Raw genomic sequence first — 15,270 nt, forward strand, 5'->3', positions numbered from 1 at the left:
AAGCCCCTCACTGACACACTGAAGTGTCTAACTTTCTGTGGCTTAGGTTAGAATAGATGTTCACTGATTATGCTGTCTCATGCAGTTACTCACTCTTGCCAGGCTAGTCCCAGATGGAACTTTGTAAGGGACATACTTCCTGTAGATATGGCCAACTCTAGAACATGGAACATCAAACATTTCTCCTCCACACATCCACACCTGCAAGAGAGGAAAGTAAATGAAAAAGAAGTATGAATTTTACACACGAAGGAATTGTTAACAAGATTCACAAAATCTGTTCAAGTTTCTAAACAAATTTGCATTATAAGGGCTTAACCAACTTTTTGAACACATAGATTCATAAAAGGATAGAACCAACATACTAGTTCACCAAAATATCATTTCCACAGACCATATTCCAGCTCTTTTTAATTTCTGGGTGTTTTATATGCATTTATTAAGAGAATTATTGAAGTTGGAAACAAAAGATAAAAATCATCTCAGGAGAAGGATTAGAAAGAATAGATGGTCACAAGAAACTAAAATTCAGAGAAGCCCTTGGCTAATATTTGAAGAACTGAATATTTGGAAGAGATACTTTATAACACCTTAAGGAGATAGTAGCAGGATTGATAGCATAGAGCTATAAAGGGACAGATTTCAATCTACTGGAAGAAAGACATTTTTAGTAGGCAGAACAGTTAAAGATGAAATGGGATTCCTTGATCTGATGGAAGTTTCAGTTGGTAACACTTCATAGAAAAGCATTTAACTTGGATTGGCAGTTGATTTAGCTGATAGCTTAAGGCAATTTTAATAAAAACATTTATCATTTCTGAATGTTTATTTTGTCATTTTATATTACTTTATTATGTATTAATACATTACATTATTTATATACTATTTATATACTAATATATAATATGCATTGATAATGTATTATTTTACTTAATGCTCACAACACATTGACAGACTTTACTCTTTCCGCAATTATATAGACAGTTTAGAAAGGACAAATAGTTTGTTCAAAATCAGCTAACCAGTCACCTCCAGAGCTGAGATTTGAAATCTAACATGGGAATTGCAATACCAAGGTACGTCCTCAACATTCTACCTACAACAACCTTTGTAAAGGGTCAGGGAGTAAATTCTTTCACCTTTACAGATAATGTATTCTCTTGTGCAGCTAGGCAACCTTGCTACCAAATAGGCCTGGCTATATTTCCAAGTTTATTTACAAAAACATAGGCAATTGAGTCATAGTTTGCTGGTCGTTATTCTGTAAGGCACAAAAAAGTGAAACAGAGTCATTCTATAATACTGTATTGGGAAATTTTATTTTCCAAAATTGGATATCATAATATTTCTCATTGTATATGCTCTATTATCAAATGATTTTGACAGACTCCCATTGAGAGGGGAATCTTGGCCCTCCTTCCTTGGGTGGATTTTAGTGGATTCATAAGCCAGTACAGTACAGCAGAAGTGATCAATGCTAGGTCATAAAAGGCAGTGTGGCTTCTCTGTGTCCCCTCTGGGATTGCTTTGGCCACTCTCAACTGTCACGTCAGAAATCTGAGTCTTTGAGGATATTACACTGTGAGAAAATTGAGGCCCCCATGAGAGGCTATGTGCAGGTTCTTGGTGAAGAGTTGATGTTTTCATGGATGTCTGGCAAGAGCTGCCACATACATAAAGGAGAGTTCTCTAAAAATGATTCCAAGCCATACTGGAGTCACAATAGAGACTCCTTCATGGATGGAGACTCTTTATTTTCTGCCAAGGACTATTTGGATACTTATCACAACATGTGTGGCCCATATGAAACTATCAATACCGGCAGAAAGTCTGTATGAAAAGCACGAGGGAAAACATATGTGTCTGTCTTGTCATGTACCAAGTGATCTCACAGACCTTTAATGGCCTGCAGGCCAGATCGAACAGAAGCAAGCTCTCTCTCTCTTCTCAATCTGAAAATCACAGATTCTGTAACATTAATGAAATTGTTGTTTTATGCACTGGGTTTCTGGATTATTTTTGTCATGCAGCAAGAGTGACAAGAACTGCATATTTTCCAATCCATGATAAAGGGACCTGCCAACACAGGTAACTAAAATTTATGGTGCACCCAACGATTTCACCTTATCTTATTGTGGGAGACAAAGTGTTGTGACTTGCCAATTTCTATGTTCACTTTTACCAAGGCATACTGCTAGGTCATAATTCATTTGTGTTTAGATGGTGCCAGGTTAATATTACTTCCTGTTGAAATGTGAATGGAAGTGATGTATATCACTTTTGGTGTCAGGAACTTATGAGTGAGCTTCCTGCTCTCCTTCTTCATAATTTCTATTTTTCCCCATTCAGAGACAGATCAGTTGGAGAAGATACAGGGAAGGTCTTGAGACCCTAGAAGATGGTAGAGTGAGTAAATGATTCGGACTCGAGTTCTTGAAAAGTTGGATGGATCAGCATTCCAAATTATGATAGGAATAATAAAGAGGTCTTAGTGATAAGCTACAAAGACTTGATGTCTTCTGATATCTTCCTCCTCCTTCCTCTTTTTGTTTTTTGGGGGTGAGGGCGTGCTACCCCTGAACGAAAGGCCTGGACACTGTCCTTGAGGTTTTTTTTTTTTTGCTCAAGACCAATGCTCTACCATTTGAGCCACAGTCCACTTCCAGCATTTTGGGTAGTTTATTGAAAGTTTCAAGGGACTCACGGATTCTAGCTGGCTTTGAGCCACAAGCCTCAGATTTCAGCCTCCTGAGCAGTTAGGATTACAGCTGTGAGCCACTGGTGCCTGATTTTCCTGACGTCTTAACCAAATGTAATGACAGGATTCTTGGAGAGATTACTTCATTTGTCATTTTTGCATTTCCAAGAGGTAGAATTTGAAAGTAACTAGGTGAGAGATGAAGGGAAAGGATATAGGTAGGCTAAGAATGTCACGTAGTCCCCTGAATAATCAAAGGTCAGTTCTTATTGGTCAAAGATAAACAATTGTCAAATCAAAGAAGCCCTCTTGTCATCCGTAATTTGCTGGCCCAGCCTTTTATTTTTCCCAGAAAATATGAACATATTGCTTCCATTAGTTTGTGGAGATAGCCATTCTTTCCTACAGGATTGAGGGGTGTGGGACCAAATACTGAAGCAAGGTCCCACATTTTCTGGCTTTAATCTAATTTTGGCTCATGTGGTCGTGTAGAAAGTGGACAGAAGTGGCCTAGAGCTTCTTACTGTGAAAGCTTGCCAGAGGGAGACTCCACAGCAGCAAAGTTAAATACACCATCACCGCTTGCTGTTACGGACTGAAAGTCTAAACCCAGAAGTTCGGGTGGTTCAAACGCCCAGCGGGATGGTGCTACAAAGTCTTTTGGGAGTCAGGAAGGTGGAGGCGCCATGGATGGCATTGGTGTTCTCATGAGACCCCACAGAAGTGCTCTTGTCATAAGGTGGCTCTACCTAACCTGGCAGAGAACCTTCCACACAACTCCAGCATGCTGATTTCAGACACAATGGTGAAGAAGAAACTGCTGTTGTTTCTAAGCCAGAGTTGACGGTACTTTGTTAGAGCAGCTCAAAAGAACCTAGACTCCTTCCTTTCTTAAGCTAGGAAGAGACAACTTTTAATAGTTAGGTGGTAATTCTTCTCAAAGGGTCACTCTAACAGAGCTTCAGAAGATCTAGGTATCTGTGGCTGTGTAAAAGATGACCATGAACACTATAATGGCACTCATTTATTATCTTATGGTCTGAAGTTTATGTAGGATTGTCTGGCCTGTGTTCGTAGAATAGCACAGAGCCGAAGTCTAGGTTATCTGGAATCTGGCATATGGAATTTCTGTGGAAGAATCTGCTGCCCATGTTCATTCACATTCGAAAATACTAGATGGAAAATGAGAGAGAGAGAGAGGGACAGAGGGGTAGACATGGAGAGAGACAGAAACACATAGAGACAGAAATAGAAAGGGACAGAGTCAGATTTAAAGAGACCACATTCATATAGTTTTTATCACGGTATGTTGTTATAAGTGTTCTAGTCTATTATTCATCATTATTCTATGTCTCATCTGTGCTGAATTTAGAAATAAATACATAGATATGCTTGAATAGAAAAGACATGGTATGTATAGCTCGTCACTACCTGTGATTTCAGGCATCTACCAAGGGTCTGAGAGCCTAGCCATCACCCTGGGTCAAGAATGACCAACTGTAATTGCCTCAGAAAGTTTGTATATGTCAGGCATCCTCCAATGAGCAGGAGCTATTGTGTGTGACTAATTCAAAGTTTGGAACATAGGGAACTTTCTTTCAAGTGGAGATAGTACTTAGTGCTAACAGTAATTACCTACTGTAATTAATTAATTAATTCACTTACCACTTCCTGTATTATTTGCTTAGCATTTGCCCCTCATTGGACTATAAGTTCATGATGATTTACTCATTAATATCTCTAGTTACTGATAAAAGCCTCAACATATAATGTTCAATAAACACTTGTCAAGTGGCTGAGCCTAGTCACCTTTTATTTTAAGTATACTTGTGTTTCTACTTATGCAGAGGTTGCTATGTAGAGGATGCTACTAAGGCTTTTCTTTCCATTTAGTGCTGCTTTATACAACCCCAGGACCACCTTGCTTTTTACCAGAAGTATTTCAGCTCAGTTGTCCCTAACCTTAGGCTTGTTTATGCAGCTCTGCCAAGATGATCACCCTTCATTTATTTGTTGTATTTTCTGGTCTACATTAATAGAAGCATGTATATATACTGACACAGAAGAAAGAAGTGTTTGGGTGCCTGTGTCGATACATAACTCATGCGGAAGCAAACTTGTTGCAATATTTGTCAAATTCCATATTTGTCCTGAAAGATATGGTTTATAGTTTAAAAAGATGTTTCCTGGGAGTATGATGTGATTATAATCTAGAAATACATCTATGTCATGCCATATTTTAGACTCTAATGCTTGGAGAAATGTTTTACATTTATAAGTACTATGTCTTCCTTTGACACCATAAATATTTTTAAAAAATGTTATTTTACTCACGAATGAACAAAGAGCAATTTTTTCTCTGATGTAGTTCAAATTGACAGAATAATTGAATGTTTGCCTTATTTTCTAAAATTGCTTTTCAATATCAGCCACAAATTGGAATTTAGACATGGAGAACGTTAACTTGAATGGAATCATACAATTATATTGGTCATGTGGAATAGGTAACCAGTTTCAGAAAGAAATTGTCAGGATGATGATAAGGGAACATTATTGTCAGGTCTCAGATGGAACATAATAACTTTTATCTACATTCTCAAAAGAAATAAATTATTAAAGCATTCAGTTTACAAATTGTCCATCTCTACTCATCTGCTACTCTTTTCTCTCTTGTTGTTCAAGCTCTCCTCCTCCTCCCCCTCCCCCCTCCCCCTCCTCCCCCTCCTCCTCCCCCTCCCCCTCCTCCCCCTCCTCCTCCCCCTCCCCCTCCTCCCCCTCCTCCTCCTCCTCCTCCTCCTCCTCCTCCTCCTCCTCCTCCTCCTCCTCCTCCTCCTCCTCCTCCTCCTCCTCCTCCTCTTCCTGCTGCTGCTGCTGGGGCTTGAACTCCAGGCATGGGTGCTGTCCCTGAGCTCTTTTGCTCAAGGCTAGCATGCTACCACTTTGAGTAATGGCACCACTTCTGGTTTTCTGGTAATGAATTGGAGAGCCTTGCAGACTTTTCTGCTGGGGCTGGCTTTGAACTGCGATCCTCAGATCTCAGCCGCCTGAGTAGCTAGGATTACAGGTGTGAGCCACCAGTACTTGTCTGTTCAAGCTCTTCTTATTTCTATGCTGTTTTCAAAAAACCAGACACCTAAAATTCCATTTTAGAGAATTTGATATTTCTCTCTGCCTGAAATTCTCTTCTTCCAGAGTACCACATGACAAACTTCTTTAAGTCTTAACTCCAAATCCTTTTGCCTTAATATCTTCTTATCTAACAACTTCAGTATGTACCCTCCTCTGCTTCTGTTGTCATAGAATTTATGACCTCCTCAGTACATACTTCACTTATTTTTGTCAGTCGTGGGGCTTGAACTCTGGGCCTGGGCACTATCCCTCAGCTCTTCAGCTCAAGGCTAGCGTTCTACCACTTGAGCCACAGCAGCACTTCTGTTTTCTGGTGGTTTATTGGAGATAAAAGTCTCACATACTCTCCTGTCCAGGCTGGCTTTGAACCATGATCCTCAGATCTCAGCTTCCTTAGTAACTAGGATTACAGCAGGTGTGAGCCACTGGGCCTGGCTTTACTTATTTTTAGGGACACTTTCTACCCTCCTCTCTACCACAAAGGCAGGATCTTTGTGTCTTTTATTAAATGACCTATTTCATGAATGGAAAACTGTAGCTGTTCTGATGTAGCTGGGACTCATGAGTGAATCAATTTCCTGTTTATTAATATAAATCAGGATTAGTTCCAGACAACTGAGTTGTTTAATAATAACCCACTGTGTGGGCCATTAAAGAAAAGTTATGTAAACAACCAAGTAAATAAAAGCATTAAACAGATGATAAAAACAAAAACATCCAGCTGTGATCTTTGGTATATTTGGATACAAATGTAAAGATAAGCTTTCTTTCAAGATTCTCACCCATCCATTTTCTTGATTTTTTCATTTGTTCATATAAATTTCCTCGTCAATTCTTTTTTCTAAGTTGGATTCTGCTGGGTTTTTGTCTTCTTGTGAACCACACAATTGAAACAAAAACTCTTCTTCAACAGTCAAGGTGAGTCTATTATTACTTAGATAAAAACCTTTGCAGCAACTGTTTCATAGGACCAAAGGAATTTCCTTGATTTAACTCAGAAATTATTTTAAACATTTATTTATTTTAAGTTATTATTATTATTATTTTAGCAATACTGAACATGAAGAAGTTTCATTAAAAAAATGTGAACTCTTTGGTTGGGTCCTGGTGGCTCCTACCTGTAATTCTAGCTACTCAGAAGGTTGAGATCTGAAGATTCTGGTTTGAAGCCAGCCCAGGCACTAGCAGCACTAGCCTTAAGCAATAGAGCACAGGGATAGCACCCAGGCTCTGAGTTCAAGCCCCATGACCATCAATAAAATAAAATAAAATGTGTACACTTGAAAGGTTCATAATGACTTGCAAATCATTTTCATCTTGAGTTGAAGCTGGAATACTTTCATGATGCGGAACATTGGTACAGAAGACTGGGAAATTTCTACTGTTTTTTTTTTTTCTTCTGTCCTTCAGGGGACTTGAACATAGGACTTGGGAACTGTCCCTAAGCATTTTTTTTTTTACTCAAGGCTACCTCTCTACCACTTTCAACTACAATTCCACTTCCGGTTTTTAGGTGGTTAATTGGAGGTTAAGAGTCTCAGGGCCTTTCTTGCTCAGGCAGGCTTTGAACCATGATCCTCGGATCCCAGCCTTCAGAGTAGCTAGGGTTTATAGGAGGGGGCTACAGCACCTAGCTAATTTATACCTTTTTCTAAGTTTCAGTCTCATCTTCTATAAAGTTGGAGTACTATATCTACTCCATAAGGTAGTTTATACATCAGAAGCATTAGAATTATTAGAGTTCATTTCTTTTTCTTTTTCTCATAAAAGAAAAAAGGCAATAGAAAAACATAAAAGTTTGGGGGGAAAAGTCTCCATATTAAAAAAGCTATCAATAGCAAATCAAATTGACCTTAACACAGGTGCTGAATGCTGCGCAAATTGTTTTATCTCGCTGGCTTTACAACTATCTATAAAAGTTAAAATAAAATTAAATTGGGAATTAGGAAAATGCCCTCAGATATAAAAGAAGTAACAACTGGAAGGAATTCATATTTGCTGCTAGGCTTATCTCTAATAGACATAAAATTTAACTTGAAAATGCTCTGTTACACCTGAGGTACCTTTTGTTAGGTAATTGAAATGAATCTCAGACTGGCTTGTGAGACATTTAGCAGCTGTTGCTGTTTATCTTTGAGTTTCTGAATGAGTGCAGAGTCATTTTAATATTTTCTTTGGAAGAGCAACTCTGAGTATGTTGAATTCAAATAGATGTTTTTATGTTATTTAGGCTAAATACTGTATGGAAAAAAATCCCCACAGGAACAACTCTAGGTATTTTCTTGTGTGTCTGGAGTATATAGTGTGCTATAAAAAGTCTTCTGTCACATTTTAGGTACAAAATACAACAAGACTTGGAAGTACTTTGCGGGCTCAGAGGTAAGGAACAGTCTGCAATGTAGTTGTCTCATAAAAGCAATGAGGAGGTATATAAAATATTTTGGAATCATCCTAGGCATAAACAGTATTTCTAATGAGCATATTTTATAAGGCAAAATTTATTTCTAACACAGCTGTTCGTACAAAGCACCATCATGATAGTTTATAGGAGATGGCCTTAAGGGAAAAGAGTATACTCCTAAAAATGAGACGGAGTTGTACCTTCTAGGGAAGAATATAAATTGTTTTAGGAGTGTAAATACTCTAGGAAGTTTCTGTATTTTCAGGCTACTATGGAAAAAGTAGGGCATGTTTATTAATTAATCTATAGATCTCATATTTCACAAATGTCAGACAGGAAGACCTGTATTTCATTTTACATATGGCCACTTCAAGATCACGTAGCTTTCTCTTTTCCAAATGAGGAGAAATTAGGTATATTGTTTTGTAAACAAACCTAATTTTGAATCCTTGCTTTGATATTCACTAGGTAATGCCTTCTCTTTGGAATTATGAAATAGAATGTTTTTTAACCTGGCATTTGTAACGAACAGGGTAAGAAATTAAATTCAGTGACCTGTAAGTGCTAACTCATTACTTTTTCTTATTAAGGGACCCGATAGTAGTTACTATCACCATAGGAAGTGGTCAGAACTTTGGGACACAGGCAGCAGAAGGTAATGGCTTTGTAAGTCATACAAGGATGTTGAATAAATGGGATGTTGTCTGTTAAAATCTGTCATGCTACAGATATGGTTCAAGTGGTAGAGTGCCTGTCTAGCAAACATGATGTCCTGAGTTCAAGCCCCAGGAACCCCAAATACATAAAGATCTCAAACATATTTTAGTCACTTAATGCTCTGTGTATATGTCAGTGACAGGATTATATTTGTTTGCTTATGCTCAGCACGTTTTCCATTTTTTCTGCACAAAGCTAGTAGGTAGTAAAATTCAAAGAGACTCCATAGGCTTATTTACAATAATTCCTTCTGCCCATATGTACACTTGAGAGACTTAAGACTGAGATGGGGGGGGGACAAGAGAAGAGGCAACTAAAATTAGGAGCTGGAATTGTCTGTAGGTCCAAGGTAAGAGAAAGCACCTCTCTAAGGCTGATGCCCTCTCCTCCTGCTGCTATATCATCACTGGAGCATTCAACAATCTCTGGCAGGCCCAGAGACGTGGGTGGGGACAGTGCCTATGGTCGCCTGGGTAGAGAAGGGAACTACAAGCGAGAGCCTTGCTCTAAACCTGGACTGACCAGGTGGGAAATGAACCTCCATGTACAGACAGCAATACACATTGCCTCTCTGCTATATAAGCGTCTCTTGTCTCTTACTAGGCTGAACTTTTTTGGGAGCAAGGTTTTAATCTCTATGCAGCTAATTTAGTTTGCGGACTACCACTCGCCATTTCTTCTGTAAAGGTATTTAATGTGGTGATCTCCTATGGGGTAGAGACTACATTGAATACTGCACTGTATCTTTTTTTGTTTTTTTGTTTTTATTACAGTACTCTGAATAGTTAGGTTTCCTGCTTACTTCAATGGTAGTGCATTTAGTCCCAAATATGATGATGCTAGTTTTTGAATTTTAATGAGTACAATTAAATTAGTATAATCAAATATAACTAACATATAACTACAATTAAATACAACAACAATTAAATATAACTAACATACAAGTTAGGCGAGAGAAATAATTGTCCATGTCAAAACTTGGTAGAAAAGTTGGGAAGGATTGAGTTATTGTAAAGCTGTCAAATTAGATTTAGGCAAGGTAAGAATAAAAGATTGGGTAAAATTATATACAAAAATAAAACCTAGCAGTATTCTGTTATTGCACTAAGGTAGCTTCATTGAGAGGTCTTTAGGATCTCATACTAACTTGAAGGTGAAATGTGGATCCTGGGTCTAACTGGGGCCATCTTGGCAACACAGTAGATGACGGGGAATTCCTAAAATCTCTTAGAACTGAAGGCCCACCTCCATCCTCAGGTGATGGGCATGCCTGAATTTCTAGAGGCAGGGCTCTAGGAATAGGTTACTGGACCTGCCAGACTTGTACCATGAATTCATGATCTTACTGGAACTCTCCAGTTCTCTGTGACACCGCTGCCTGATCATGACCCTATTTAGGCCCTAGAACCACAGCCGCCATTTTGTGCTATGCCTCATATCTCCTGACATGAGGTCACCCTGGCGTCCCTCTTCAGCTCTCCATTAGAGTTGATCTGGTATGTTGAGATTGTTTTCCTGCTCTTTCTTTACTACCCTGATGGCTCAATTTCTTAACAATATTTAAATGTATTCAAAGCTGCAAGTCTTCTGGTCAGGAGTCTACTTGCAGTCTCTGGCTTTCTAATAAAGACTCCAATTCGACCTCTTAAAAGTGTAGCTTCTCTCTATCTCACGGATAGAATTCCCATATAATAAAGGAACCCACATTCGGAAATTCTAACGAATGCATTTTGTGTGTGGCTTGTGCACCTGTGGTTTAACTCAAATTAGTAAGGCAGAGGAAAGCTTTCACTTCCCTTACGTTAAAAGACTGGTGAATAAAATTAAATATATTCGATGTCCTATTTTAGAGGAAAAACGATTAATGTAATTTTGTGCTTTTCTGCACAGTAGATGTTTCTTTTTAATGGGTGAAATGCTCATGACAATTGTATTTGATAAAGAGCTTCTAATTGCTTCTTTTGTCCTTTTCCATATAGTCTAGCTTGCATGGTATATCATCACATGGACAAAGTTGAAGATTAATATTTGTAGAGAAGATCAACAAATTTCTCAGAATCAAAGCCTGGTCTGGTTGGTTAAAAATCTGTGAAATGAAAAGGACAGGAATAGAACTGAAAGTTTCATCTTTTCAGAGAAGAAAAAAAAAATACTAGTTCAGCTGATATGGAGTATAGATTAAGAGCCACAGATAACTGATGAAAAGCTTCATGGCTCATGATTCAATATGTTCATTTGATTTGTGTGGTAATTAGGAACAACCATGAACTCTTAGGAGAGGAAAATAAAATAAATTAGGGAGACAATTAATGAAATGCTGGATGAAATAAAAGAGGATTAAAATTAGAGGAAGAGAGGCTAATGAATATGCACTGAATTATGACCGTGAATATGGGAACAAAATATCTCCTAAACAGACTTAGGGTGAGGAGTTACTGGGAATTAATTTTCCTGGTATCTATGAAAGAATAAGCTTCCTGCAGAGAGAAAGATACTTCTCACATTTGCCTTTAAATCTCAAGAGGTTAGCCCAGGGTTGGCACATGGTAATGAAAGTAACTGTTGGATGAATTAATGAGTTTCCTTAAATGTCTGAGTATTAAGCTCATCACATAGGAAGATGGTAGTGCATCACACAGGAGGTAACTTAGGATCTGATTACCCAGGAAGAGTGGTTTTGAGGTAGTCTGTAGGTTTGCTTCTAAGGTTTACATAGTCATTCTAGGATGTGTGGTTCTTGTATTTATCCCACCTAGAGCCTCAGGTGTTTCTGCACAGCTGAAGTTATGGATCACAAGCTCTTCCTGACTCTACAGGTAGCCAAAGAAATAGTAGATCTATATTGGTCCTTGTTGATAGAAAAGGCAAACTCTAATTTCATTTGATACTGAGTCACCTTGATGTGAACTTTATGTCCTTTATCAGAAGGTTCCATACAATTTATCCCTGGGCTTCCCTCTACATCTTTCATAGGTGCCTAATTACTAATCATTGTCTACTTTTCTGTGCCCAGCCTGGGCTTGAACTTAAGACCTGCATGCTGTTCCTCAGCTTTGTTTTTTTAACTCAAGGGTAGTGTTACACCATTTGAGCCACAGCTCCACTTCTAGTGATTCACTGGAGTCTCATGGACTTTCCTGCCTGGGTTGGCTTCGAACCTCTATCCTTAGATCTCAGCCTCCTGAATAGGTAGGATTACAGGTGTGAGCCACCAGTGCTCAACTTCATTGTTTACATTTATTGTTTGATTTTTCTGCAATCAAAGGACAGATCTTTGGGAAATGCTAATATTTAGATTTTTATCTTTGGGGAATGATATACAAATGTATTGTGAAGTAGTGGAGACTCTTCGTGGGTTTAGACATAGGGACTAGAACTTGTATTCCACGCCATGAAGTCTGTCTTGGTCTCTTCTTTATTTCTAAGTACAGGTCCAAATTAAGTACCTGAAACAATGCCTGACATAATTTAGAGGCTTGAGAGATTGACCAAATGCGATTTTCCCTTCCCTGGTGGCTGACTAACCTAGAAACATCTAAAGCAGCTGGACATGCCACTTAGGACTCCAGGTACTTGTTGGAAGATGTTGAAGGTGGCTCACAGTGTGGACAAACTGTTTCTCTTTAGCTCAGCTAAGTCCTGAAAATTATACTGAGTTGGCTTTTATGTTATGGCAGAAAAACTACTCATTTAAAGAAGTCAATAGTTTCAGATAAATGAAGCAAAGACAGTTACAGAAAGAAACGATAACTGAAAAATTCTGTTAACAAAATATAGTACAGCCAAAAATTTCATATGAAATGGAATTTTCAGGAAAGATTTTCATTCACCAATAGAATCCTGCCCCAAACTGTTATGATGTGATTCTGTATAAATATCAGCAAAATTTCAAGAGTAAGTATCAAGAAACGTTGCTTGGAAATACCCATACATAAAAATCTTTTGAACTATCATATCTAAGTTATAGATTGAAAAAAAACTATTTCTATATGATCACGTGACATGCTTTAGTTGGCTATATCTTTATGCTGCAAGATGCAACTTAATTTATGGTGCATTTCCATAAAGTCAGGCATTTGATATTTTTTCTCTTTTATTTTGAATTATCATTTAAAAGAGCTAATTCTGTACAACACTATTTTGATGCCTTTCACACAGAAAACATTCTTCTTCCTTCAGTGTAAATTCTATCAAAGCTTGTCCGAGTTTGTCTCTTTCATGTGAAAAATATTAATACAGAGGGACAGAAACCCCAAGGTCACTAAACAGTAGAAAAAAAAAAAGAATGAAGGATATGTCTGAAATGGGACCCTGTTAAGACATAACTGTCACCAAAGAATCTGTCATTCTAACCAAACAACCTGGACCAATTTAGTCTTGAACTTCGAGTGCTGTTGCTATGGTTTTTAGACAAAGGCGCTAGGACTGCTTTCCAATTATATCTTTCAGAATGACAGATAAACTGAAAAATAGGAAATGGGGTAATAAAATCTCAGGTCAGACAAAGGAGACGTGACATATTCAGCTGACACGAAGTGTGATATAAGTTTATATTTAATCTAAAAGAAACACCTTTGTGATTTAGAATGCAAATGTTATTTTATGAAAACTCTTTAGACTTGCAGGAGCAATTTTATTCGTCATCCAGTTCATTAAAGACAGGTCTCTCCTGTGTACTAAAATTTCTCTTATTTTAAACTTCAAGAATTTATGAGCTGAGAGAACTTGAAGATGAACAAAGGTTAGAAACTATGAAAAGTAGAAAAATAATTTCATTTGAATTCTTATGATATTCTTAAAGTAGTGATATTTCATTGCTGCTAGAGTCAAATGAAGAATTCTGGCCCTTTGAGTCAAAGGTATTATTGTAAACTTTGCAGGCCACAAATACTTGAGCAATTTTTGATAATCAGTGGTATTTTATTGTCCCAAGATCAGCAGAAAATTTGCTGTTCTGTTATTAGAGTATAAATGAGTCTAATAAATTAGTGAAGTCATTAAGTGATCATTAGTGAATCATCAAAAGGTTAACAGTGAACTTGAGGATAGTGATGGGTAGACCCTGAGTTGAGTGTCAGACCATTTAATGTCTCTGTGGTCTCAGCAATGAGATACTGGGTGATTAATTTTTAAAATTTAAACAAATTAATCTAAAAATCTTTAAAACCGCTTGGCACCGGTGCCTCATGCCTGTAATGCTACCTACACAAGAAGCTGAGATCTGAGGATCCCAGTTTTAAGCCAGCCCAGGTAGGAAGTCAGTGAGACTCTTATCTCCAATTAATCATGAAAAAAGGCAGAAAGTGGAGCTGTGGCTCTAGGCCACAGTGCTAGCCATGAGTAAAACGGAGCTCAGGGCCTCCCAGCCCCAGAGTTCAAGCCCCAGGATTGGAAAAAAAAATCTTGTGTCATTTTCTTCATCTGTAAAAGCAGAATGATTATATTCATCTTTTATGATTGTTCTATAAAATCAGCTAATACCCATAAAGTACTTAACCCAGCATCTGGCTTAGTAAATAAATATAGCAGATGCAATTTCTACAAATACTGTCACTGTATTACTTTCTGGTCATGTCTGCCATAACAAGATGTGCAACTATTGCTGGAATAGAGGAGCCAGAGATCAGAGAATTCAAAGGTCTAGAAAAGTGTAGAAAAACATCTTCCCTTTCTCTCCCTGTCTCTCTCTCTGTCTCTCTCTGTCTCTCTCTGTCTCTGTCTCTCTGTCTCTGTCTCTGTCTCTCTGTCTCTGTCTGTCTGTCTGTCTGTCTATCTGTCTGTCTGTCTGTCTGTCTCTCTTTTGTCCTGGGGCTTGAACTCTGGGCCTAAGAATCAATTCCTAAATAAGTAGAGATCTGGAAAGTTCCAGATAATAATGAATAAAAACTTTGGTCATTTAGAAATTTTGTAAAGAAGGGCTTCAGTTTATCGTTTATGTTTTCTAACTTAGTTTTCCAGTTATTCAGATTATGAAATAACTAGTTACGATTAAACTCCGACCTGCCAATTCTTCATGAAATACAACAAGCAACAATTGCAATAACTTGAATTCACACTTCTTCATGCATCTTAATTCTTCGATGTGATCTAAAGTGCTTCAGAAGGAATGCATTTGCTAGGGAGTGGTAAGTCTGTCTGTTGGCCCAGCAAGTCTCCTACCTGCAAGTGGGAGTTTGAATCATTTCTTTTTGTGAGTAGCATGTCTTCTCACTGAGCCATCCAAAGGAAAAAGCACTGAAAAAACACACTTGGGAAGTGTCCTTAATTCATGTTCCCATGTGGATCACAAGACACAGGAGGGCATACTACCAGAATTATCAAAGTG

General features: G+C 38.0%; 1 protein-coding gene across 1 annotated transcript in view; it reads right to left on the reverse strand.

Annotated features, from left to right (window-relative positions):
• Galntl6 (polypeptide N-acetylgalactosaminyltransferase like 6) overlaps nucleotides 1-15,270 on the reverse strand; it is an 847,322-nt gene that overhangs the window by 65,776 nt on the left and 766,276 nt on the right. Inside the window, exon 9 of the mRNA XM_070016476.1 lies at nucleotides 94-201. Within this exon, the coding sequence (XP_069872577.1) occupies nucleotides 94-201 (108 nt within the window). The remainder of the gene's footprint in view (nucleotides 1-93; nucleotides 202-15,270) is intronic.

The sequence above is a fragment of the Dipodomys merriami genome, unplaced genomic scaffold (genome assembly GCF_024711535.1).
Source record: "Dipodomys merriami isolate MVZ:Mamm:240054 unplaced genomic scaffold, mDipMer1.0.p SCAF_12, whole genome shotgun sequence".
Lineage (NCBI taxonomy): Eukaryota > Metazoa > Chordata > Mammalia > Rodentia > Heteromyidae > Dipodomys > Dipodomys merriami.